This window comes from Corvus cornix, chromosome 17, assembly GCF_000738735.6.
Source record: "Corvus cornix cornix isolate S_Up_H32 chromosome 17, ASM73873v5, whole genome shotgun sequence".
NCBI lineage: Eukaryota > Metazoa > Chordata > Aves > Passeriformes > Corvidae > Corvus > Corvus cornix.
The window spans coordinates 9,872,420-9,896,883 of record NC_046346.1 but is presented as its reverse complement, the minus strand read 5'-3'; the positions used below and the strand labels follow the sequence as shown (position 1 = coordinate 9,896,883).

Below are 24,464 nucleotides of genomic sequence, written 5' to 3'. Positions count from 1 at the left end.
CCGTGGCAGGGTGGCTCCTCCCCGTGCCTGGAGCGCTTTGGCCCTCCCCAGGCTCTGGGCTTTTGATGCTGGGCTGGCTCTGAAAGAGAGGAAAAAAGAACTGGTGAGTGCTCAGTGCAGAAACTGGCCAGGAGAACATGAGACTCTTGAGTATGAGGGGCTGAATCCAGTAGATCGTTAATAGAGCACTTCTGGGGTGTAGAACACAGATGATGATGTCCAGAGGCTTGGAAGCTGCACGTTGAAGCTGTTGATCCAAGTGAGTTGTTTTTTTTCCTTTGTTTCCTTGCATCCTGGCTGTGCCTTCTCCCTCTGCTGTACTGTGACAGTGACACTGTGTCCTTCAGCCTGAGCAGCAGCGCAGGCTGGCTGTACAGGGACCATGAGTTTACTCACTCACTCACCCAAACCAACCCAAAGCCAAAAAACTCACAGTGCTGACAATGTAAACTGCACACTGAAAGTGTCTTTGAGAGCCCTGAGAGACAAAGAGGAGATTGATTTAAAATCTGAAGCACCATGAGGGGCTACAGTGAGGAGCAGGGCTGGAAACAGGTGGCTCTGTGCAGTGCTGGGGGTGTGACAGGTCACTGGTGGCACTGGGGTCTGGTGTCTCGCCTGTTCCCTGCAGGAGCAGCCCCTGGAGCAAGTTGAAGTGTGGTAGAACAGAGTGGTGAATCGTGGTGGATGTTTTTTCCCCTTTTCCCAGCTGGAATGAGCTAATTCCATCCAAGGTCCCTCTGTAGCCTTCACTGGTCATTCCAGGGACACAGATGCCTCTGGGAGGGCAGCAGGGGCAGGACGTGCCCAGCCAGGGGCCCGTGGGGGTTCAGAAAAAGGCTCCTGCAAGAAAGAAGGGTTGAAAGAACCTGTTGGTATCCCTTGTGCTCGTGTAGGTTTGTGCTTTTCCACCTGAATTGTTAGTGCTGATGCCTTTCTCCCTCAGAAAGTTTTAGGTCCATTTAAAACCCCCAAGTTTTGACGATGTGCAGTTTTAAAATAGCACTTGTGAGGAATCCTGGATCCTTTCCATCAAAAAACTGTCACAGAGCCACCCACAAGAACCACCCTGCCTTGCTGCTTTTCTGGCACGCTGGATTTTCACACGCACACAAGCCCAGCTTCTGAAAAGAACTGAACCAACACGGATTTTCTGCTGTTTTACTTTCTGCTGGCGTTCAGTGAGGCTGTGGAAAGCCTGAGCTGATGATGCGTTCCCAACATCTCTGACAAACACCGACCTTCCAGCTTTTTTCCTTTCTTTTTTTTTCTCCTCAGCACATATCTGGGGTGCATATTCCAGAAGGGAACGAGATCTAAATAAAAGCCGGATTTTTTTTTTTTTTACAGAAATGGAGTCTCGTATTTCGGTCAGTTATAAAATGAGCAGGTTGTGGTTGCATAATTGGGATGGGAGCATGCTGCCAAGGCAGCAGCAAATGCTCTGGAAAATGGTTTCTGGAGCAGCTGACAGTGCAGGAGGATGAGGGGAGGATGAAGGCTGCTGCAGCTTGGCTTGGAGGAAGGAGGGAATTGGGGAGACTGTGAAGAAGGAGGGGATTTCCAGGTCTCAGAAGTGAGGCTGGAGTGCTGATGTTTGCTGGGGGAAGGAGCCTTCAGCTCACCCTCGCTCCAGGGACAGGCTCTAGGCTGGGGGGGAAGATCCAGGATCTGGATCCAGGGTTTCTGCACTGGAGTGAGTCAGGGAATGATGCTTTGGTGTGGGAGCTGCAGAACGTCCTGCACTAAACCTCATCTTGGCCATGTCCCCTGCTCTGAGAGACCAAGGCAGGGGTCTGGGCTTCCCTAGGCCTGGAAGACCCCCAGCACCCCAAAGCCCAGCTCCAGGTCCCTCTGCAGCACCGCAAAACCCTGCTCCACACCGCCAGAGCCTCTCAGCCGTGCTCCTTAAACCAAACCCTCACAGCACCCCAGTGCCCTGCTCCAGCCACTCCAGAATCCTAAAACCTGGCTCCAGCTCCTCCCACAGCACCCTAGAACCGGACTGCATGAAACCCCAGCACCCCAAAACGCTGCTCCATGCCCCCCAGAACCCCAAAAACCTGGCTCCAGGTGCCCCTACAGCACCCCAAAACTGGATTGCTTGGCCCCCCGCACCGGAAGCCTGCCTCCCGCCCCGCAGCACCCCGCAGCCGCGCTCCGCGCCCCCGCAGCCCCATCCCCGCCCCGCAGCCCCGCTCCGCCATCGCCCCGCCCCCCGCGCCGCCTTTCCCGCGCTGCCCCGCGCGAGCCTTCCCGCCAGCCCCTCCGCGGGGGCGGGGCTATGCTGATTAGGGGGCGCGGTTATGCAAATAGCGCGGGCAGTGTCGCACGGCCGGAGCGGACGCGGCGATCGGTGAGTGCCGGGAGCGGGAACCGGACCGGGAATGGGGCTGGGAATGGGACTGGGAGCGGGGACCGGAGCTGGGGCCGGGGTGTCTGCCCCTCCTCCGGTCCCCGACCCCGCTCCCTTGCAAGACTGCCGGGGCATGACTCCAGGGACGGGGCCCGGGCCGCGCTTGGGTGCAGGCAGGAAGGGCAGCCCCGGGTAACGCAGCAAGGACAACCCAGGTTTTGCTCAGTTTTGTTCGGTTTTTGCTCGGTTTTTGCTCGGTAACCGTGGCAACGGCGGGGGAAGCACCGAGCAACGTGTGATGCTGCGAGCTGGCGTCGGTCCTGAACTCCCGCTTGTCCTGGGGTGTAATTCCAGACCCCTGAGCATCCCCGTTTCCATCGTGGAACAGGAAACCTGCCCTAACAGTTTGGTAGTTCTTAATTAACCCTGCTTGGCCTTCGTTACTGGCTGTTAATTAACCCACAGCTCCGCTGTCTGCCTAGGGAGCTCCACTTTCCTAGAACACCCCACTCCGTTCCCAGCAGGGATTTTGGGATCTTAAATGTCCCTGGGATTTAGCTAAATGGTTGTGCGGCGAAGGCTGGGGCCACGTGGGCTTGTGTGTCCCGAAATGCTGGGACACAGCTTGCTGCCGAGATGAGACGAGAGGGAACAAACACTCCCAGCTCGTGGGGGGCTGTCGGGAGCCGGAGCAGCGTCGCAGCTGGCTCCAGCCCGTCCCCGAAAATTGTCCGGTTGGTGCCGGTGCCGAGGCCCGGCGTGTGCCGGGTTCTCCCGCTGGGAAGTCGCTGCGCGTCCCCCGAGAGCAGCGAGGCACCCGGGCACTGCCGAGGGCACGGGCTGGGCACAGCTGCGGCTTCGGCTGCTGCGGCTCTGGGCTGGTCCCAGTGAGAAGGAGCAAAGGTGAAGCCGCTCTGCTGCCGAGCTCTCCTTGAACTCCTCCGGAGCGCACGGAGCGAAGAGCTTTACAAAGACCGGTTTGGGCCTTGGATGTTGAAGAAAGGTTAATTTGCTCTGCCGGGAGCCCTGCGGGATGTCGGGGGGAGCAGCCCCAGCCCGGGGCGCAGCGGAGCAATGTCCCCATTGCACACTCCCGCAGCCCTCGCTCCGCGTCCCTGCGCTCCTTCCCCGATGTCCCCGGCTGTGCCACCCCGGTGCCCTGCGTGGGCAGCAGCTTGTCCTGGACGTGGGGCTGGGAAGGAGGACCTGCCCCAGCAGCCTGGGACCCACCCGGTCCCGCTCTTATCTCCACACTGCAATCCCACCCGGTCCCGGCCCCTCCTCGCTCCAGCGCGCAGTTTCTGGAGCTGTGGCCTCTATCTGTCCCATACAGGCAGGTGCCTCTGGTGGGATTAACTGTTTAAAGCATTTTTTGGATTCTCGAGATGGGTTTTGTTCCCTGAGCCGTTTGTTTGCCATTGCCTGGAGCCCTGCCTGGAGCCAGGCGCCTGCTGGAGCTGCCAGCTCCGGTTCACCCGGGGGCTGTCCCCTTCCCTGGAGTAAAGACTGGGGCGGCAGCTTTCCAAGGGCTAAAAATTACTTGCCAAGGGATGCCATGACGCTGCCAGCATGCCCGTCAGCTGCTCTGCATCCCCCACGAGCACCACCTGATGTTTTTATTCAGGGTTTTTATACGTGTAAGCCTCTAACCAAGAGGGGCCTTTCCCCATCCCCAAGCAGAAGTGATTCTTTGGGGTATGAGAGGCTCTGGACTGAATACAATTCCCCTTTGTTCCAAGTGTCCTGTGCTCTGGGGTGCTCTGGGGTGCTCTGACAGACAGAGTTTGGCTCCATATTAGAACATCTTAAGGGTCTTGAGTGTATAAAATAGGTGAAACACCTCATATTAAAGGTTTTCCAGAAGCACTGAGCCATCTCCTGCCCAGCTCTGTTACTGGCTGGTGTCGTGGGTGCTGGTGTAAAACTTTGTCCCCTGGATTTTGTGCTGTGAGCTGTGCCTCCAGAGAGACTCTGATCCCACTCTGTTCTCTGGGGAGAACTGGATGCAGGTTGGGGGGTCAGCGAGGTTTATTGCCTGGGAAATCCCTCCTGGGATTCCCTCCCCAGGGAAGCCCTGCCCTGCCAAGGATACTCAGGAATCCGCCTGCTCTTCCAGAACCCTGTCTCAGCTCTGCTCCTGCCCACCTCCCTCAGGCTCCAGCTCCCAAAAATCCATGTTCTCCAGCAGGAACTTGGCTTTGTCTCCCAGGGCACCCCAGCTCCTCTGCACGGGGTGTTCAGGGGATGTGGCCCCGTGTGAGCAGCCAGCAGAAGTCCTTGGAGCTGCTCTGCACAGCTGTTCCTCTGCACTGCAGCCAAACACCTCGTCCCAGGATGTTGCAGTGGGGATCCTGCAACATGCATATATCAAACCAGGAGTCCCGTGGAAAGGAAATATATACGGACAGACAGATTCTTGCTAGATGTTTCAGAGATGTTTATTTCTCCAGCCGCATGGCCGGAGCTCTGCCGAGGAACTGTTCCAGTCACGGGACCAAGGGTCCTTCTGCCCGCGCAGGGGAACACAAACCAACCAATGGGAACGAGGCTGAGCAGGGACAGGGAAACCCCGTGTCTGTGCCGTCAGGGCCCCTCTCCCAGGGCTACACGGCGGGGGAGGGACCCCAACACCTCACCCGTTTTATTTTAATAAAAGGAGAATGAAAACAACTGGATAAACATAACAAGAACAGTTTCAAAACAAAACAAGCCGCCCTCCTGAGTCTTTAAATGTCCAAACAGATTCTGTGGAACATCTTAGGGCTGACAGAAGGGAGACAGGACTCTCTGAGCATGCTTTGTGGGGAAACTGAGGCAGGAGAGGGTTTAACTTCTTCCCTCCCCCTTTTCATCCCCCACTCGGCATTGGAAAGGGATTTTTGGGGAAACAATTGGCAAAAGCATGGTTTTGTGAGGGAAACCATGGATGAAAAAAACGGATTGGGAATACACTGGGGTAATAGGACATAGGGTAAAAGGGAAAAGTGGGATTAGGAAAGGGAAACTGTAGGGGGGGCTTATAATGGAGATATTGTCTAACATGACTACGATTTTTTGCATATATACTGCCTTTTACAGGAACACCATCAGGCCCAGTGACCTGCGATGCTTGTAACCCTTTTCTCCCTAGCACAATTTTGAATTCCACCACCTCTCCATCTCCCAAGCTTGGGATGCATTTTTCAGGGTTATTCTTTTTAATAGCAGTTCTATGCATGAATATGTCTTGCTGGTTGTCACACCTTGTTATAAAACCATAATTTTGCTTAACATTATACCATTTTACTATCCCTAAGATCTTAGTTACTATGATCTTTTCCTTTTCCGAGTGGCTGCTGTTTTCTGTCTCGCTGCGTCTTTGCTCTCTCCTTCGGTCGCTCCCGTGTTGGAATTGTCGGAGCTGCTGGTGCCTGCGCGCTCTTCCCGGGGTCGCGTTCGGGGCTGCGCAGGCCGGGCTGGGCCGCGCCGCTCAGTTCTCCGTGCGTCGCCTCCTCTGGTCGCAGCTTCGCTGCCGATGCCGGGCGCTGCACCCACGTCTCGGCCGGGCCCCCGAGCGACGACTCCCCCATGCCCGGCTCCAGCGCACGTCTCGGCTGGGCGCGGCTCCGCTCCACCGCCATCGCCGCCCGCCGCCGCCCGCGCGCCGCCCCTCTCGGCCGGGCGTTCCCGGGGCTCGCTCCACCACGCGCTGCGCGGGGCTGGGTGGGCACTGCCGGGTTCCGCCGCTCCCGCCGCGCCTCGCTCCGCCACCGACACCGCGGCTCGGGTGGCTCCGCCCGCGCGCGGGAACTGCCTCGCTGCTGCTCGCAGAGCGCTCGGCGCACGTGGCCTGGGCCGCACGGTCCCTGCGCCAGGCTTCCCTGCGCCAGGACACAGCTGACATTGCTCAACAGTCTCGGTAACGAAATAATATTCACGAAAATATTCTTCCATCGGCATATATTTTGACTCCAGTATTAACTGTGTCCAAACGGTTTTCCAAAAGCCCTTCGTAAGAATTAAATCCCAAGAAACATAGAAAAAGTTCTTAAACAACCATGCCAGGAAGTGTTTCAGTTCTTTTTGAGCTTGAATCAAGCTAAAATTTACAAATCGTTGTTCAAGAATCATTTTAAGTTTAAGATAAATGTCCATATGCGGCTCTGAGAGCCAAGAGTCTTCCCACCGTTCCTCCATAGTTTAGATATGGAATAGCAAAGCAAAACCAAGAAGAGGAATCCAAAGTTTTCAGGGTTTACTCACACAAATCAGTCGCTTAGGGATCGGGGATCGTTCTGCTCTCAATTCTCCACCATTTGTTGCAGTGGGGATACTGCAACACGCATATATCAAACCAGGAGTCCCGTGGAAAGGAAATATATATGGACAGACAGATTCTTGCTAGCTGTTTCAGAGATGTTTATTTCTCCAGCCGCATGGCCGGAGCTCTGCCGAGGAACTGTTCCAGTCACGGGACCAAGGGTCCTTCTGCCCGCGCAGGGAACACAAACCAACCCATGGGAATGAGGCTGAGCAGGGACAGGGAAGCCTCGGGTCTGTGCCCTCAGGGCCCCTCTGCCAGGGCTACACGGCGGGGGAGGGACCCCAACACCAGGAGAGCTCCCTTCCCACAGCCCCTTCCATCGCATCCACCAGCAGCATGGTGGTGGGAACTGAGCCCTCATGGAAATGGAATTCTTAATGGTGAATCACAGAATTACTACTAGGTCTGCTAGAGAAGAAAACATTGCTACAGAAGACGTTTCAGCCATGAGATAGTGATAATGATTGATTTGTGTGTAAGTTTTGTTATCTCTGAAATCAGTTTTGCCCAACTCCACGGTTTTCTTTATCCAGCAGCAAGTGGCCACTGGAGCTGTGTAACTGTGAGAGTTGTGTGATAGCTTTAGAGCCCTCAGGATGATCCCTTGCCCCTCTCCTGCAGTGCCCCTACTCTGTGTAACTGCACCTTCACACTGCGGCCATAAATGTGTTGTGCTACATGGAATCACAGAATGGTTTGGGTTGGAAGGGACCTTCAGGATCACACAGAGCAGCTCTGTATCCTCTCCATGCAAAAGCTGCATCACACAGTTTCTCAGCACTAAGGAAAAGCAAAATGGATGAAGAATGACCCTCGTGGGGCTCAGGGAAAGGAGCCTGTGGGGGGTGAACGTGATTCTGCTGGGGGAGGTTGTCAGTGGCTGGAAATGGGGGTTTCATACACAGAACTGGGGGGGCTTGTGGGGAGGAGTCACTGACATCCCTGTTAATGGGAAGGGCCGTGCTGTGACTGCTGCTGGGGGTCCTGCAGCACCCCAGGGTGCCCGGGGTAGGTGGGGTGGAGCTGCCTGGGCTGCAGCTCATGGCCTGGCATGGGATGGGTCAGTCCTGCAGTGGCTGCCTGGATCCCAGCCCCCTCCTCGCGTGTGCCAACGTGAGCAGCTCACCAGGACCCTGCTGGTTTGTTCTGGTGTTTCAGAGTCTCCTTCCCTGGCAGCAGAGCCCACCATGCAGGCAGACTCCGTTCTCCACAGTGGCTACTTCCACCCTGTGCTGCGCTCCTGGCAGTGCACGGCCACCACCTTTGACGCCTCCAACCTCATCTACCCCATTTTTGTCACGTGAGTGAGCCCCAGCTCTCGGGGCAGGGATGGACCTGGCTCAGGGTGCCTGGCTGGGGCCATCCCTGCGGCCCCCTGAGCTCTTAGATAGGTTCGGAGTCCCTGTGCACACGTGTGGGAGAAGGCCTTCCTTCTCACACCGAGTCCTCATGTCTGTCCCATCCACCTCCCACAGTGACAGCCCTGATGCCGTGGAGCCAATTCCCAGCCTTCCTGGACAAGCCAGGTATGAATCCAGCCCCCCAGTCGCTGCTGTGCCCCGTGAGGAGGGTTGATTTATGCCCTGAGCATGAGCCATGGGCGAGGCTTCCAACCCTCTGGTTCCTGCTTTGGAGATCTCCCAGCATCAGGCAAAGTGGGAATGTTCATCCACTGAGGGAGTGGAGGGAATCATGCAGGGAATGCTGGAAAAGTATCAGCACAGGGAGGGACAGCACCAGGGTCTGGCTCTGTCCCAGAGCACTCCCAGGCTGTGTGGGCTGGGCACACAGGGAGGCTGGAAGTGAACAGGAGCAGCCAGAAAACCTCTGCAAGGACGTGGGATCTGCTCCTGCACTGGATCCCACTGCGCTGGCAGCTCCTGTCTGCTTCTGCTGCCACATTAGCAGGGCTTTGGGCAGGGGTGCTCTGATGGGAAAGGGGGCTGGATCTGCAACAGGGACACCAAGATAAGGGATCCAAGGGCAGGCTATGCCCATCCTCCCAGAGCAGTGTCCCTGCCGGGCAGACAGCACTCCTGGAGCTCAGATAAGGCCTCAGATTGTTCCTCCCAGTGTTCAGGCAACACCCCCCTGTACCTCCAGCCACTGCCTGGTGCTGCTGGATTGCTCCCAGAGCAGCATCCCAGTCCCAGGCCAGCTCTCCCCAGGGAGCAGGTCTGGGTGCCTGGCAGCTGCTTCCCTTTGCCCTGCTCAGGTATGGGGTGAACAAGCTGGAGGGGATGCTGCGGCCCCTCGTCGAAGACGGCCTCAAGTGTGTGCTCATCTTTGGGGTGCCCAGCAAGGTCCACAAGGTCAGTGCATGTGTGTGGGGATGCTGGGGTAGCCACAGGGCTGTCAGAGCAGTGTGGGGCTGGGCAGCAGGGGTCTCCTGATCAAACAGGAGTGGTTTGGGGTCTCTGGCTGTGCTTACAGCCCACTTAGAATAGAACAGCAGATGGGGATGGGACATTGCAATGGCACCCAGAAAGCCCCCAGAGCTCTGCAGGTGACCCCAAAACCTGCCCTCGCTGCCCAGAGGCAGCTTCTCCAGTGCCCTTTTCCCTCACTGGGGTCACACCATCCGGCCTTATAGGGTCCCACAGTTCAGGAAGTGCTTCCTGGGCAGAGCTGCGGCCACAGAGGAGCCGGTGGGAAGTGTCAGCTGTGCACACTGAGATGTTTCTGTCCTCACAGGATGAGAGAGGCTCTGCTGCTGATGCCGAGGGCACTCCTGCCATCCAGGCCATCAGGAAGATCCGCTCCACCTTCCCGGAGCTGCTGATTGCCTGCGATGTCTGCCTGTGCCCTTACACCTCGCACGGGCACTGCGGTGAGCACCGACTGCGGGGCTGGGCTGCACTTCGGGCCCTTTCCTGCCTCTGGGAGCCTCTGGGATTTGTCATTTTCTGCTGAGGGTCTGGCCAGCTCCTGCTCCAAGACCTGGCTTCCCTGTACTGGTGTAGTTGAGCTTGGGTGACCTCTCCTGGGTTTTGACCACAGGGAGGGAGGCACAGCTGGTTCAGACCCTCCCTCAGGCCACCTGAGTCTGAGCACCCATCCGTGTCGCCCATCTCTGCCTTCCCTTCCATGGAGCACCCACATGTTGTGCCCAGTCCCTGGAGGGCTCCTGGTCCTCATCCACCTCCCTTAACACATCGAGTTGCCCACTGCTGCTCTGAGCTTGTCCCCAGAGCCACACAGCCCTGGCGACTGAGGCACCAGCTGTGCCTCCCCTGTGTAACCCCGGGTTTGTCTCCCAGGCATCCTGCGTGAAGATGGCACCATCCAGAACGAGCTCAGCTGCCAGCGGCTGGTAGAGGTGGCGCTGGCTTATGCCAAAGCAGGTGGGGAGCCCCGGGCAGTGACACCCCAGTTCGGCTCTCACAGAGCTGCCCCTCTCTGGCTTTGGGCAGACCCAAAAGCAAACTGGGCCTGGCTCCAACAGGGAGTGCTCCCCTGCCCTCCCTGCGCTGTTCTGGCAGCGCCAAAGCCTCGGGTGCTTCCCAACATCCCCGTCCTGTCCGTCCCTGCAGGCTGCCACATCGTGGCCCCCTCGGACATGATGGACGGGCGCATCGCGGCCATGAAGCAGGCGCTGATCTCCAACGACCTGGGCAACAAGGTGAGCCAGGGACCTGCATGTGCCACAGGCAGGAGCCACACCCACGGGAGGCTGCAGCACCGTGGGGCAGGGCGAGTGGCAGGAGGGGCAAACCCCCCACCTTGGTGCCACAGGCACTTCCCTGCCCCAGCGCACGCAGGAGGGGAATGTCCTTGGCTGGGTCCAGGCATGGTGAGGTGCCAGGCCTCTGGCAGGGGGAGGCTAAAGCAGCCGTGGGAGGGAATCTCTGCTGTCCTGAGCTCTCCCAGCCCACACGGCCCCTGTCTGCCCTGCAGGTCTCAGTGATGAGCTACAGCGCCAAGTTCGCTTCGTGCTTGTACGGCCCCTTCAGGTGGGTCTGTCCCTCAGCCAGGTGTGCCCAGCTGGGGCCAGGCTGGCTGGGAGGGTGTTACCAGGGAGTTACTTGGGAAAGGGGCTTGCCCAGAGCCTGGGCCATACCTGGGGCCACACTGCTCACTTTGCAGCACCCTTCTCCTACTTCTCCATGCAAAAAGGAGACAAATGTACCTCAGGATCACAGAGAGCAGCTCTGTACCCTCTCCATGCAAAAGCTGCATCATGCAGTTTCTCAGCACTAAGGGGAGGGGGCTGGCTGGTGGGAAGGTCACTGAAGGGTGATCTTCCATCCTACCCTTCACCTGCTCCTCTGGGGTGCTGGTGGCAAGGCAGGCAGGGAGAGAGCTGCCTGCAGCTTTCAGGAGCGGTCAGGAGTCACAGGAATCAGTGTTGCCCCACAGGGGCAGTCAGCTGTTAGACCTTGTCCCAAGAACAGCCTAACGCCAGTGGGGTATCCCCGAGGAACCAACCTTGGAAAAGAGTCTGACACAATTTTACCCAGACTCTGGGCATGGGGAGGGCAGTGGGTGTTGAAACAGCTCCCAGGGCCAGCCTGGGCCTGTAGGACCTCCCAGAGCAATCCCTGGGTGCTGAATCGGGTCGGGAGTGCCCCCTTTCTCTGGCTCAATGACTCAGATGCTTGTCCTGGCCTGTCCTCGTGTTTCTGAAGTTGCACGAGGTGGGAGGCAGGGGTTCCTCACCCACCCCCTGCCCTCTGTTCCTGTGCAGGGACGCGGCGTTGTCCAAACCCGCCTTTGGGGACCGGCGCTGTTACCAGCTGCCCCCGGGCGCCCGGGGCCTGGCCATGCGCGCCGTGGTGAGTGCGGGGTGTGGGGTTATGGCTGTGGGGTGGGACACCCTCACTGGGGCTGGGTGATCACACCCAGCAGGGCTTGGGGAGAGCAAGAGGGTGGGAGGTAAATGGTCAAGGATCTTCCCCTTCCATGAGTTAAAGAAACACAAGGTCCTCCAGCCTGGCAGAGCTGGTTCCAGTGTGTGCCCGAGGACTGGGCACTGGGAGCTGTGTGGTTGCTGTCCCTGTGCCCTGCTGTGGCTTGGGGTGTCAGGTCCAGGGACACGCAGCCATCAGCTCTCCCCGGGCACCACGTGTGTGGCGAGGGAGCACCAGCCCCCTTCCCCATGAGGGGCTCACAGCCTCCTGTGATCCCTCCTGAGAAAACAACCACCGGCTCCACACTGCTGCGGAAAAACAACCCGTTCTTGTCCCCGCGCTGCCATGGCAGGACCGGGACGTGCGGGAGGGTGCGGACATGCTGATGGTGAAGCCGGGGATGCTCTATCTGGACGTCGTGAGGGACGTCAAGGCTCGGGTGAGCTCCTGGCTGGCAGGGAGGGCTCTGGGGAGGGGCTGTGGGCTCTGTGTGCCGGGACGGGCGCTGGAGCATCGCGGCGGGGTGCGGGGTTGCTGTCCCCGCCGCTGACCCGCTCCCGCAGCACCCCACGCACCCGCTGGCCGTGTACCACGTCTCGGGGGAGTTCGCCATGCTGTGGCACGGGGCGCAGGCCGGCGCCTTCAGCCTGGAGGTGGCGGTGCAAGAGGCGATCACGGCCTTCAGGCGCGCAGGTGAGGCTGCGACCCCCGTGCCCCCCCTCTATCCCCCCGTGTCTCCCCGGGCTGGCTCCAGCATCTCATCTCTCCGCAGGGGCCGACATCATCATCACCTACTTCACACCGCAGCTGCTGCGCTGGCTGCGGGAGGCGGCGGGCCGGCCCTGAGCGCCGCCATTGCGGCCGGGGCGGGTCCTCCTGGATGGGAGGGTTCTCCTGGATGGGAGGGTCCTCCTGGATGGGAGGGTTCTCCGGGGGGGCGGGAATTCCGGGAGGGGCGGCATTTCCGGGCAGCGGTGCAGGTGGGTCCCGGCGCCGCGCGCACCCCAGCCCGCAGCCCCCGCGCACCGGGAGCTCGGCCCGGTGAGCGCCGGGACCGCCCCGCACCTCCGGGCCCCGGGAGACCCGCGGGGATACCGCGAGTCTGCACCTGCGTTCCACCGGCGCTCCCGCTCCGGCCGCCCTCCCCACATACCCCGGCCGTGCCCCGGACCCCCACCCCGGATCCAGCCCCGGCGCCCCCACCCGCCCCGTCTGCAGCAGCCACGTGGGGAGTGTCACTGCCCCGGCCTGGCAGCCTTTGCCCCTGGGACTCGGAGCAGGGTTTGCCCTCCCTGCCGCGTCTCCATGCTGACCCCAGAGGGGCCCTGAGCCCCCGCACCCCCCGAGGGACACCGACACTTGGACTGAGGTGGACAAAGGGCTGGCGTGCCCGCAGCCCCCCGATGTGACTGGCACGGCGGGGAGCAGCTGGCTCAGCCGTGTCCCCGGCGTTGCTGAGGCCATGCTCAGGCTGCGCCTGCTGACGTGGGACGTGAAGGACACGCTGCTGCGGCTGCGGCAGCCCGTGGGCCACAGCTACGCGGCCGAGGCCCGGGCCCATGGGCTGCAGGTGCAGGCCGAGGCTCTGGCGCGCTCCTTCGGGGAGGTGTACGGAGCCCAGAGCCGGCGCCTCCCCAACTACGGCCACGGCCAGGGGCTCAGCTCCCGGCAGTGGTGGCTGGATGTCATCAAACAGAGCTTCAGGCTCTCGGGCGTGCAGGACGAGGCAGCCCTGACGAAGCTGGCGGAAAAGCTCTACCGCGACTACTGCGGCTCCCACAACTGGGAGGTGCTGCCGGGCGCCGCCGAGACCCTGAGCCGGTGCCGCGAGCTCGGCTTCCGCATGGGAGTCGTCTCCAACTTCGACAACCGGCTGGAAGTCATCCTCTCGCAGTGCGACCTGCGGCACCACTTCGAGTTCGTGCTCACCTCCGAGGCCGCGGGCTTCGCCAAGCCGGACGGGAGGATCTTCGAGCAGGCGCTGCGGCTCGGCGGGGTCCGCCCGGAGCAGGCGGCGCACATCGGGGATGACTACAGCCGCGATTACCGGGCAGCCCGGGCCCGCGGGCATGCACAGCTTCCTGCTGCGGGCGGCGGGGCAGGGCGAGGGGCCAGAGCTGCCTCCCGAGCACGTCCTGCCCACGCTCAGCCACCTCCTGGCTCGTATCGAGAAGGGGTAGCTGCGGTTCGGAGGGGTCCAGTGCTGCTGCCGAGTGCTGAACTGTCCTGACACGGGATTTCTTGCTGCCAGATGGGCAGGGAAGAGCAGCAAGCAGGTCCGAGCTGCCTGTGGAGCAGGAGTGTTCATGCAATAAAACATTTCTGACACCCAGCAGTGCTGCTGCTGTGTTTCATGGCTCTAAGAACACCACAGAAGGGGGTCAGCAGTGGTGTCTTCCCCTAATGGGGCTGCGAGTGGGTTATTCCAGAGGCTCATTCTGGCAGGAGACAGAGGCAGATACTGAGGTTTATCCCTTCTCAGGCTCAAGCATCCCCCAGTGCAAGTGCTGGCCCTGTCCCAGGCAAGGTTTGCCCACACAGAGCACCCAGGACACCCCTGCCCAGGCCCTGCACCCCTCAGTGTACCCCAGCTTTGCCACCTCACCAACATCTCCCCAACAGCAGTGGGCAGGCAGGAGGTGCCTGCAGGTCTCCTGCTACAGGCAAAACAGTCTGGAGTTGGGCAGTTTCACTTAATGAATTGCCAATTAACTTTACTGATTTGGGTAGTGAGAAATAAAGATGGCCATTTTAAACCCCGTTCTTTGGCTCAACTCCAGGCCAACACCTCTCCTTCCTCCCTGCCTGCTGCCATCAGCTCCCTGTGTTTGCACCATGTTACATTCAAACCCCACTCCCTTGGGACACTCAGGTTTGGTTTCTTTCTGCTTCTCTTTGCTTGTTCCTCTGCTCAGACAGGGCCACAGCCCCTCAGCAGTGCCCCAGTCCCAGCATGGTTCCCCCACAGGGGCAGCCTCCTGCACTGTACCAGCTCTGCAGTGGGGTAGCTCCCCCCAAAAGTGCCTCCAGCTGTGTCCCAATCAGAGAATCACAGAATCATTTCAGCTGGAAAAGACCTTTAAAATGGAGTCCAGCTGTTCCCCCAACACTGCCTAGGCCACCATTAAACCACGTCCCCAAGTGCAACATCCACAACACCTTTTAAACCCCTCCAGGGATGGTGACTCCATCACTGCCCTGGGCAGCCTGTGCCAATGCCTGGCCACCCTTTCAGTGAAGAAATTTTCTCCACTATCCAACCTAAACCTCTCCTGGCACAACTTGAAGCCATTTCCTCTTGTCCTTTCACTGTTGCGTGACCCCCACCTGGCTCCACCCTCTTTTCAGGGAGTTGTAGAGCACGGTATGTTCCTTTCCACGGGCCTCCTCCCTGCCATTTCTCCATACATACCTTTTACTATTTCTCCCCTTTCTCCAGCCCACCAGCAGGCTGGAAAGCTGCCTTTGGTGGGGCAGAAATTAAACCATTCACCTAAGAGCAGCTGGCCCAGCCAGGCATTCCCAGACCCTTCACCCCAGCACGGGGTTTAGGCTCCAGGAGGGGAGGAAAGCTGCGGAAAACACGCGAGAAACAGGTGTGGTGTGAAGGCAGGTGTTGTCTGAAGGCCCCTGTACACAGCCCACAGCCCTGCCCAGGCTCCTTTCCCCCGGGCACTGTGCAGAGCACAGTCACACACGGCCGCTCACGGGGCGAGCGAGATGCTCTGGTGTGCCACGGCAAAGACGGGGTAGACGGGCTCCGGGAAGGCCTGGCGGTGGGAGAAGAGGATGGCGCAGGAGTCGGGGTCGTAGAAGAGCAGCTCTCCCCCTGCAAAGTCCAGCAGGACCCCGATCTCTGCCGGGGCCTTGATCAGCTCCACGGGCTGCGGCTGCCCCGCGTGCAGGAACCGGAATTCTTTGTCGTAGCGCGAGAACACCCAGGAGGCAGCGTTGAAGCCCAGGCGGCCTTCGTTGGCAGAGCCCTTCCTGGGCACGGAGCTGTAGCAAACCCCCAGCTTGTAGGCACAGCTCTGCTCCACGCTGACCTTCCAGGCACAGAGCCCCGAGTGGAAAGGTGCAGTGGCCAAAGCGTTGGGCCAGTGGTCAAACCGCTCAGGGCAGTCCGAGTCCACCTTTGCTTTCTTGGGGCTGAAGGTCAGGGTTCTCTTGTCTTCTGACAGGCTGAGGTGGGGGCTCAGGGTTTTCTCATCAATGTGAATCTCCTGTGAGCCTGCAAGAGAAGCCACGTGGTGAGCACTGACTCGGTGGCCACCACCTGAACCACCTGAGGTAGTCATGGCAATCAGGAACACAAGTGCAACCACCCTCTCCTCACACATCACTCCTGGGACCCCATCTGCTCCCCAGGGTGACAGTGCTGGGGGCTCAGGCTGGGTGCCACAGCTTCTCCTCTCAGCCAGGGCCAGAACAAGGCAGAGACACCAAAGCCCACATTCACCAGACACCTCTCCACCTTGCACTAGAAGCCCTGCTCCTCTTTCTCTGACCCTGGTATGACTCCCCACAAAACAGAACTCAGCAGGTTTGGTGCACCCCATTTTTGGGAGAGATCCAAGTCTCAATTCGTGTCCTTTCCCACCCCCTCAGTGGGTGAGCAGGACCTGGCTGCTCCTCCCCCAGCCAGGGGAGCCAAGAGCCTGGCGACAATGGGAGGGCTGCATGCAGAAAACCTGCAAAGCTGGAAAAACAGGACTGGAGAGGGCTGGGCAGGGAAATCTCTTTCCTGCTACAAAGCCCCAGGTGTTGATCAACCCACCCTGAGGTGCTGGGAACAGCAGTGGGGGGAGGTGGCATGGCTGTTCCCGGATTTGGCTTTGCTGTGAAAGAAGGGGGGACCCAGCTGCACAAACCCCGCCAGCAGCAGCCCAGGGTGAACAAGGTTGGCCAGAGGACACTGCACCCACTGTGGGTCTGCACCACTTCAAAATCATGGAATCCTAGGATTGTTAAGGTTGGAAAGACCTCTAAGATCATGGTGCCCTGCCCTGGCTGCATGCTTCCCCCTGAGACCCCTCAGTGTCTCAGACTGTGGAACTGCTCAACTGTGTCCCTCACTCCCTAAATTTGTGAAGCAGGGATGAAGCTGATGCCCAGTGGACTCACCTGCTCCCAAGGAGACCCAGTTCCTGCCAGCAGGTGCCCCTCCTTGCCCTGCCTTCTCCCACCCTCACTTTATTAATTTTAGGTTTTAAACCACCATGGAAACAAGGATGGAGTGGGTAAGTCAGTGGCTCTCCCAGCCCTGTCAGCAGCTCTACCCTGTCACGCCAGCACCAGCCATTGCCCAACACCCTCTGCTCAGCATCCAGCACACAGCAGGATGAGCCCTTAAAGAACCAAAGGATGACCTGAACAGGGTCATCCCAGAGCCCAAGCTGCTCCAGGACCCAGGTCAGCATCCCTCTAACAGCAAACAGCACCCAGCAGCAGCAGCAACGCTCCAGGGCTGCCTCAGGCTGCACCTGCCCAGGTGCTCCCTAGCAGAGGAACCGAGGCTGAATTACCCCTTTGCAAGTCAGTGCCACGCACCTGTGCATGTTAAATAGGAGTTATTGCAAGCAAGAGTGAGCCCAAAGAGGAGCTGAAGCCAGCATTTCCTTCAGCAGGAGCTGCCAGCCTCATTCATCTGATGATTTATTTCCCCACGCAGCAGCCAAACCTGAGCTCTCCACAGGGTTTTGGGGCTGCCCACGCTGCTCTGCTCAGTGCAGGGCGGCTTTCCAGGAAGCCAAATGCTGCTCTGAATTCATAGAAAACAGAGCAGCACCAGACTTTATCTTCCTCTGGCAGAAGGAGGGCACTAAACCTCCTCTTGTGCAACACACAGCTAACCTAGGGCTGCATTCTGGTGGTCCATGCAGGGAAACACCACCCTGGTGACACCCACGCTGCTTTGCTGTGGAATTGCAGCTCCAGGGGAGCATCTGAGGGAGAGGAAGTGCTGGCAGAGGAACAGCAGAGTAGTTCAGATCAGCAAATTTTGCCCCTCACACAAGTATTTTGTCATGACTAAATCTGGATTTTAACATACAATCCTGATGAATGATTCCACCAGGAATTCATCTTGCCCCCAAGTCTATTTTCTCTGTGTCCTGCATCCATTGGGGTGGCCTTGGACATGAGGGATACTGGGACAATAAATTCCCATGGTTAACAGCTCTGGGGAGCACATTTGTGTGAGCTGCAGCACATCTGACTGCTTTTAAAAATCCAAGTTCCCATGAACCGAGATCCCTCCCAAAACGGTGCCAGGAGATTTACATCATCTCGTGGTGCAAGGAAGAAGCTGCCAACCCCAAACAGAAGTGATGCAGAAGCCTGGATGCCAAGTGAAGGCATCAAAGGAATCGTATTTATTTTTGAGAGTGAAATGGAGGCCTTTTTGCTGCTGCTTTCCAAGTTTTTGAGAGGTTAGGGAACGAGCCATCAAGGCTTGGAATTTTGTGTTTTCAAGCAAATAAACAAGACAGCCACCTGCTCACCTGCCTTTGGGAAAAGGACCACAGAGTGACACTTAACGTTCCTGTGTCTTAAGGAAAGCTCAGACCACTCTGCAGTTAATAATAAATCTCTAAGACTTGGTCCAGGGCAGACTGTGGACTGCAGAGATCCACAAGGATACACCAGGCATCCTCAGCATGCAGTAAGGACACGTGAAATGTAACCACACGCTCAAAAAACCCAAACAGAATGAAATTCCTGTGTAGTAAGTGCAGCAGCACACCCACCACAAGAATCAAATGCCTTAAAGTCATTACATTTCACAAGGATGCTGTTGGGAGAGGAATCCTGAAAATCTCCGTGTCACAACAAAGAAAATTATGGAAAGGCTTCCTGCTTGACTCCATGGCTCTGAACATTGAGAACCTGCTCAACTGATTCTTTCAGGAAGAATTTCTTCACTGAATGGCACTTCCAGTGCTTAAAGGGGCTCCAGAAGAGCTGGAGAGACACTTGGGACAAGAGCCTGGGACAGGCTGGAAAGGGCTGCCCAGGGAGGTGGTGGAATAACCACCCCTGGAGGTGTCCAAGACATGACTGGATGTGGCAGTCAATGCTCTGGGCTGGGTGACAAGGTGGTGATCACAGGTTGGATTTGATGGTCTTAGAGGTCTTTCCCAACCTGAACAGCTCTGGGATTCTGTGTGACACTGTCAGTGCACCACTGCAGGGGTGGCATAGAATCACAGAGTGATTTGGGTTGGAAGGGACCTTAAAGCTCACTGAGTCCCAACCCCCTGTAGGGATACCTTCCATGACTGCCAGCACTCACAGATTCCAAAGAGGGAAATGAATCACAAAGGGAGAGCAACACCAGAGTTTGCAGTAGAAGAAACATATGATGGTAGTGCTTGGCAGGCACAGATTCTCAAGCTAACACTTGAAACCATGAGAGCAGTAAAAGCCTGAAGTGCAGACCTTGGAGGGAGGCCTGGAAACAGGGAAAACTGGAAACAGCTCATCAGAGTCACAGCAAGATGAGCAGAAATCAGAAGTTTGTACAGAAGCTTTGGAAAAACCACCCTAGGGATTGTTCACAAGGCAAATTATGAAGGATGTTGCCATCTCTGAGAAACAAAAAATACAATTGAAATACTCTAACAACAGACTGAAAGCCAGAGTAAAAGCAAACATTTCACAATCAACCATCCAAACACATCATAGCCAGAAGAAAAATGTCTTTCCCTGCTTAACACAGCCAGCACCAACCAGGTAAACCGGTCCCAGAGCCTGTCAGGGGCCTGGCAAATGCCTCCAGTGCAGCCTCAGCTGTACAGCAAGAGCTGAGCCAGAGCACAAACACCTCTAGAACCACCAGCTCGTGCACAGCCACAATCTCAGCTTGTGATCAGAAAGCTGCTCCATCTGCTCACTGCTCCCTGCACTGGTCAGGCTCTCACAGACATCTCACAGGTGAAATCACCCTCTCAAAGTCCCCAGCAGCCCGATGCTAAACGTTGTGAACAGAGATTTGTGTGACAGAGACTCCCCCAGCAGCATCAGCTTCACTGCTGTCACCAAGAGACCCAGGAAACAGCAAAAGAAACCACACAACATTAAAGCCACAGAGCTGATAAAACACACACAGTCTTTTCAAACTCCAGTTCTTCCCTGAGCCACAGCCTGCTTGGAGCTGTTGCTTCCCCTAAACCTCGCACAGCTGCTGCTGCCACCTCCCTGAGTGGAGGGCTCCAAGAAACAAGCAGGGGCTGGGAGAGCAGAGGGGCAGGACACAGCATGAGGGAGTTTTGACACGGCACGAGGGTGTTTCTTTGGGCACAACACGAGCGAGGGTGCAGGAATCCCTGGAGCACGTGAGATGTGAGAGAGGCACTGACCTGCGAGGCTGCAGAGCACAGCAGAGGCCCACAGTCGATGCAGCAGTGGACTCTGAACACAGGTCTGATTAAAGTTTAACTTCAGGGACTCCTGTGGCTCCAAGATTCCCTCCGCCACCTCTGTCCTATAGCAAAGGAAAACAAGATTTGTTTCAAAATACAATGATTTATTGTGCTGGGAGGTGTTTATAAAGATCACAAGGAGGTATGGCAGAGGTTAAAGAGGAGCTCTGGCTGCAGAGAAACCACAGCAGGGGTGTCTGGGCCAGCTCTCACCCTGAGCGATACTTTCAGTTGGCTTTGCTCACAGTTCCTCGTGAAAGGGCTGCAGTGTTGTAAAACACATCCCAGCAGCCTGAGTCAACAGCTCCTCACTCAGCAGACACAGGGTAAATAAATGTGTCTGAGAGCAGCCACCAGGGTACCAGGGGAGCACAATGAACAGGGAGAGAATCAGATTTCCCTCTATTGCCAGAGCCCCCCAGTCTGAGCACAGCGCAAGCCAGGACACCAAGTTTCACCCAGGGGTTTGCTGGCTCCTGTGGCCTGCACCACCCACAGAACTGATGGTTCTAAGGACAGGCTGTGGCACATTCCATACTCTCCACAGGCACAAATACCCCCACAGACCCTCTGGGCAGCACGGTGCAGCCAGGGCCAGCACCCTTGCAGCAGCCACAGAAATCAATTCCTTAAATAAAATTAAATAGATTAAATAAAAACAGAGCCACCAAGGTGCCTCCTCAGGAAGGGCAGCCCGGTGTCACCAATGGGGCTGTTGGGGACGCTGACACCTGCACCTGGCTCTCCCTGCCCATGCAGAGCTGGGGAGATGCTGTGCCAGCCACCCCTAGCATGGAGCAGAAAGCATCCCACCTCCTGCCAACAGCCTGGCACAGGCCTGCTCCATCCCCCAGCAAGTCCTGTGGTTTTCTGAGGAGCTGGAGGAGTTCTCCCATAAGCAAGGGCTGCTGCTCTGGCAAAGCACATGGAGCATCTCCAGGTGCAGCGCAGCACCTGGAGCAGAGACAAGAGGCCATGCCGGCATCTCTGCGCTCTGTCCTTGTCCACAACAAAAGCAGCACAAGGGACAAAAGAGGTGTCATGGGGTGCCTGAGTCACAGCACACAGCACAGGAGCTGTGAGGATGCAGGTGTGGAGCAGGAGCAGGCAAAGCTTGGAGCAGGGTCAGGGAAAGGACCAGGAGCAGCTGGGTACTGACCTCTCGAAGATCTCTTGTTCTGCATGCTGGGGACAAGGAGAGAAAGAGTCATCACAGCTGAAATCCCCACAGATGACACCCCAAACACAGCAAACCTGGGACCCAGGGAGCAGTGTTCCCCCTTCCTGACCCAGAGAAGCCACCCCTCACCCCAACACCAGCCCTGGGGAGCAGCGGGAGCATCCAACATCCGTTTTCTTCAGCTGCAGCACTTCCCAACTCAGAAAATGAGTGGGAATGGCTGAAGGCAATACATTGCACATGTGGCTGGGGCACTGTCTGCTGTCCCCTCTCTGCCCCACCCCACAAGGACAGGCTGCAGGAACAGCCTGTGCTCCCAGAAAACAACCCCAGGGCTTTCAGCAAAGGAGGGAGGCTGCAGAGGGACTAAGCCAAGAGTCAGGTGACCTCACGGTCAGTCCCACTTGTTTCTGTACCTGCCGGGCATGAGGCATTCTCAAGATACAGCAAAGTGATAAGAAAATACCTGATCCCTGCTCAAACCCACTTTGAGGACTTTGCATGCCTTCAGCTTCCCTGTGGCATGGCACGTGTTGATTCCAGACAGGCACGAGTAGCAACACCAACAGTCCAAGGGGGAGAACACATGATCCCCGAACTCCCCTCCAAAAGGAGAAACTGAGGGTGTGGCTGTTCTCTGCCACAGGCAGCTGATGGATCCTGCTCTCCAGCCTCTCCTCTTTATGGTGCAGCTACCGCCCAGCACACTGAGACAGAAACTGCCTTTCCCATCAAAGGAACATCTACCCTCTTTCCATGGGATTGGGTCTGTTTTCCAAGCCGAGCTGCTGTTCCCCTCCTCACAAAGTTACACGTGGGAAGCAGAGGCCGAGCATGGTGGTGTAAGGCAGACCTGCTCACATCTAAAATGAGAGGAATCACTTGGGTGAACCCAGATGATTCAATAACCAGAGAAGGAACTGAGCAAGGGGAAGCACAGGCTGCTTTGCACGGCAAATATCCCTAACAGAGCTAAGCCAGGCAACACATGGGGACTTTCCAGCAGAGCTGCAGGTGCTTCCAAGGGTCAGTTTTGATTAAAACTGCACACAATACTAGAAAATGGATGGCACAATCAACACTTGCAAGAGTAGCTCTCAACCCAGAGCTGTTCTGGCTGTCCAGCCTAAAGGCAGCTACAAGCCCACAGCTTGGAGACCTGAGCCTGGGTGGTTCTGGACCTCACTGCAAGCAAGAGCAGGATCGGGCAGAGCAGATGCTCTGGGAACCACCAGGAAACCACAGGGGCTTATCAGGACCAGGTCAAGGAGGTTCCCTGAGCCAGACCTGCAAATGTACGTCCTGTCCACCTCCACGTCCCTGCTGTCAGCACAGCAGCTGCTGAACACCACATGTAAATCCCATAACAAAAAGTCTGGTCAGTTCTGGGCTCCCTGACTCACAGTACTCACCAGCAGGCCCCGGTCATCCAGGCTGGTGATCATGTCCACCAGGTAGGTACGGAGGGCACCCAGCTTGTGCAGAGCCTCTGTCCAGTGCACCTGCTGGGTGAGGATGCTCTGGTGCGCCCGCTCCTCCTCGGCGTGCACCCTCTCCAGCAGCCGCTGCTCCTCGTTCTCACAGGCCTTCCCCACGAAGAGCAGCCTCTGGATCACCAGCTCCCGCGCCGCGCTGGCCGCGCTCTGCCACGGCAAGGACACAGCAGGAGCATCAGCCCTGCTCCAGCCCCAAGAAGAGCCCCAGCTGCTTCTGCTGGCTGTCCATGGGCTCAGGCATTAGTGCTGCTCTGTTAACTGAGCCCAGGCCACAGCAACTGGCATGATACGAGTCCCAAACCTGCTCACTGCCTCCTCAGCCAGCCCCGGTACCTAAGTGACAACCTGCGAGGGATCAGAGTCCTGTCCCTCAGCAAATCTCCATAGATTCACTGTTGGTGAGAAACATGAGAACAGGCTGAGACAGCTGGGGATGTTCAGCCTGAAGAAAAGGTTCCAGGGAGAACTTAGAGCCCCTTCCAGTGCTTAAAGGGGCTCCAGAAGAGCTGGAGAGACACTTGGGACAAGAGCCTGGGACAGGACACAGGGAATGGCTTCCCACTGCCTGAGGGCAGGGTTAGATGGGATATTGGGAAGAAATTTTCCCTGCGAGGGTGGGGAGGCCCTGGCACAGGGTGCCCAGAGAAGCTGTGGCTGCCCCTGGATCCCTGGAAGTGTCCAAGGCCAGGCTGGATAGAACTTGGAGCAACCTGAGACAGTGGGAAGTGTCCCTGCCCATGGTAGGGGGTTGGAACCTAGGTGGTCTTTAAGGTTCCTTCCAACCCAACCCAGTCTGGGATTCTGTGATTCCATCACTGTGCTTTGTCCCCATCCTCAGTGACAGCAAGAAACAAATAAACCCAGGAATTCTAAGGCACTGATCCTAGTGGGATGTTTGATTGCTGTACACGCACACCATTGACTGTGCACATTTTTCAGGCAAATGAAGCAGGAATTGCAGGCACACCCTGGCACTCCATTTCCACAGCCGCATCCCGATGATCCCCCCCCGACAGCTGAACATCCCTGCTGGGAATGGCGAGCAGGGAGCAGGCTGGGCCAGCCCTAGGGACTCACCAGGACGCCCTGGTCCTTGGCAGGCAGCACCTCGTCCACGTGCCGGGCGATGGCCGCGCTCTGCAGCTGGAGCCGCTCGCACCGCTCCACGAGCTTGTTCTGGGACACGGAGCAGCGGGGTGAGGGATGCGGGCCTGGACGGGGCCCCGAGCCCCCCCGGCAGCCATCCCACACCCACACCTCCCCGCTCCCCCTGCACCACCCCACAGAGAGCCCCTTCCCCACGGGGGACCCCTGAACAGCCCCACACCCCACCAGGGCCCCACACCTGCCAGGAGCCCCTCGCAGAGCCCCCATCCCCATCCTTGGGTGGGCCCACATCCCCCAGGGGCTCCCCAGAGAACCCAGCTCCCCGTGGGAACCACCCCCACGGCCCCACACGCTCTGCCAGGGACCCCACACCCTGCCAGGGACCCCCAGGGTCCCACAGCTCCCGAGGCACCTCCACATCCCGCCAGGGTCCCCTGTGGCCCCAAACCACCGCAGGGACCCACACACACCCCCAGCGACCCCCACATTCCCCCAGGGACGCCCATACCACCCAGGAGCCCTTACACCCCCGGGACACCCCCCGGGACCCCCCGTCCCGCCGGAACTCCCCAGACCCACGCGGTCCCTCTGCTCCCGCCCGCCCCGGGCTCCCCTCAGCCGCCGCCGGGCCGGGCCGGGGTCCCGCCGCTCACCCGCAGCCGCTCGGCCCGGGCCATGCTGTGCCCGCACCTGCCGCGGGGGCGGCGGCGGCTCCGCCCGGCCGCGCTCGGCGCTCCCGGCTCGGCTCC

At 58.2% G+C, this 24,464-nt stretch overlaps 3 protein-coding genes across 3 annotated transcripts; 2 read left to right on the top strand and 1 right to left on the bottom strand.

Moving 5' to 3' along the window:
• Positions 1–2,252: 2,252 nt before the first annotated feature.
• Positions 2,253–12,444, top strand: ALAD (aminolevulinate dehydratase). Its single transcript, XM_039561882.1, has 12 exons — positions 2,253–2,356; positions 7,818–7,959; positions 8,135–8,185; positions 8,875–8,971; positions 9,354–9,489; positions 9,920–10,003; positions 10,193–10,281; positions 10,557–10,612; positions 11,347–11,434; positions 11,862–11,948; positions 12,073–12,202; positions 12,282–12,444. The coding sequence occupies exons 2-12, from the start codon at positions 7,847–7,849 to the stop codon at positions 12,353–12,355; spliced, it is 1,005 nt and encodes a 334-aa protein (XP_039417816.1). The 5' UTR covers positions 2,253–2,356; positions 7,818–7,846; the 3' UTR covers positions 12,356–12,444.
• A 19-nt stretch (positions 12,445–12,463) lies between these two features.
• Positions 12,464–13,844, top strand: HDHD3 (haloacid dehalogenase like hydrolase domain containing 3). The gene is given in 2 exon segments (XM_039561886.1): positions 12,464–13,571; positions 13,573–13,844. Coding segments are annotated over 2 exon segments (717 nt in total). The 5' UTR covers positions 12,464–12,971; the 3' UTR covers positions 13,690–13,844.
• A 1,262-nt stretch (positions 13,845–15,106) lies between these two features.
• Positions 15,107–24,431, bottom strand: BSPRY (B-box and SPRY domain containing). Its single transcript, XM_039561879.1, has 6 exons — positions 24,369–24,431; positions 23,686–23,784; positions 22,525–22,755; positions 21,092–21,117; positions 19,870–19,994; positions 15,107–15,740 (listed from the first exon to the last, which is right to left on the bottom strand). The coding sequence occupies exons 1-6, from the start codon at positions 24,390–24,392 to the stop codon at positions 15,214–15,216; spliced, it is 1,032 nt and encodes a 343-aa protein (XP_039417813.1). The 5' UTR covers positions 24,393–24,431; the 3' UTR covers positions 15,107–15,213.
• Positions 24,432–24,464: the final 33 nt, after the last annotated feature.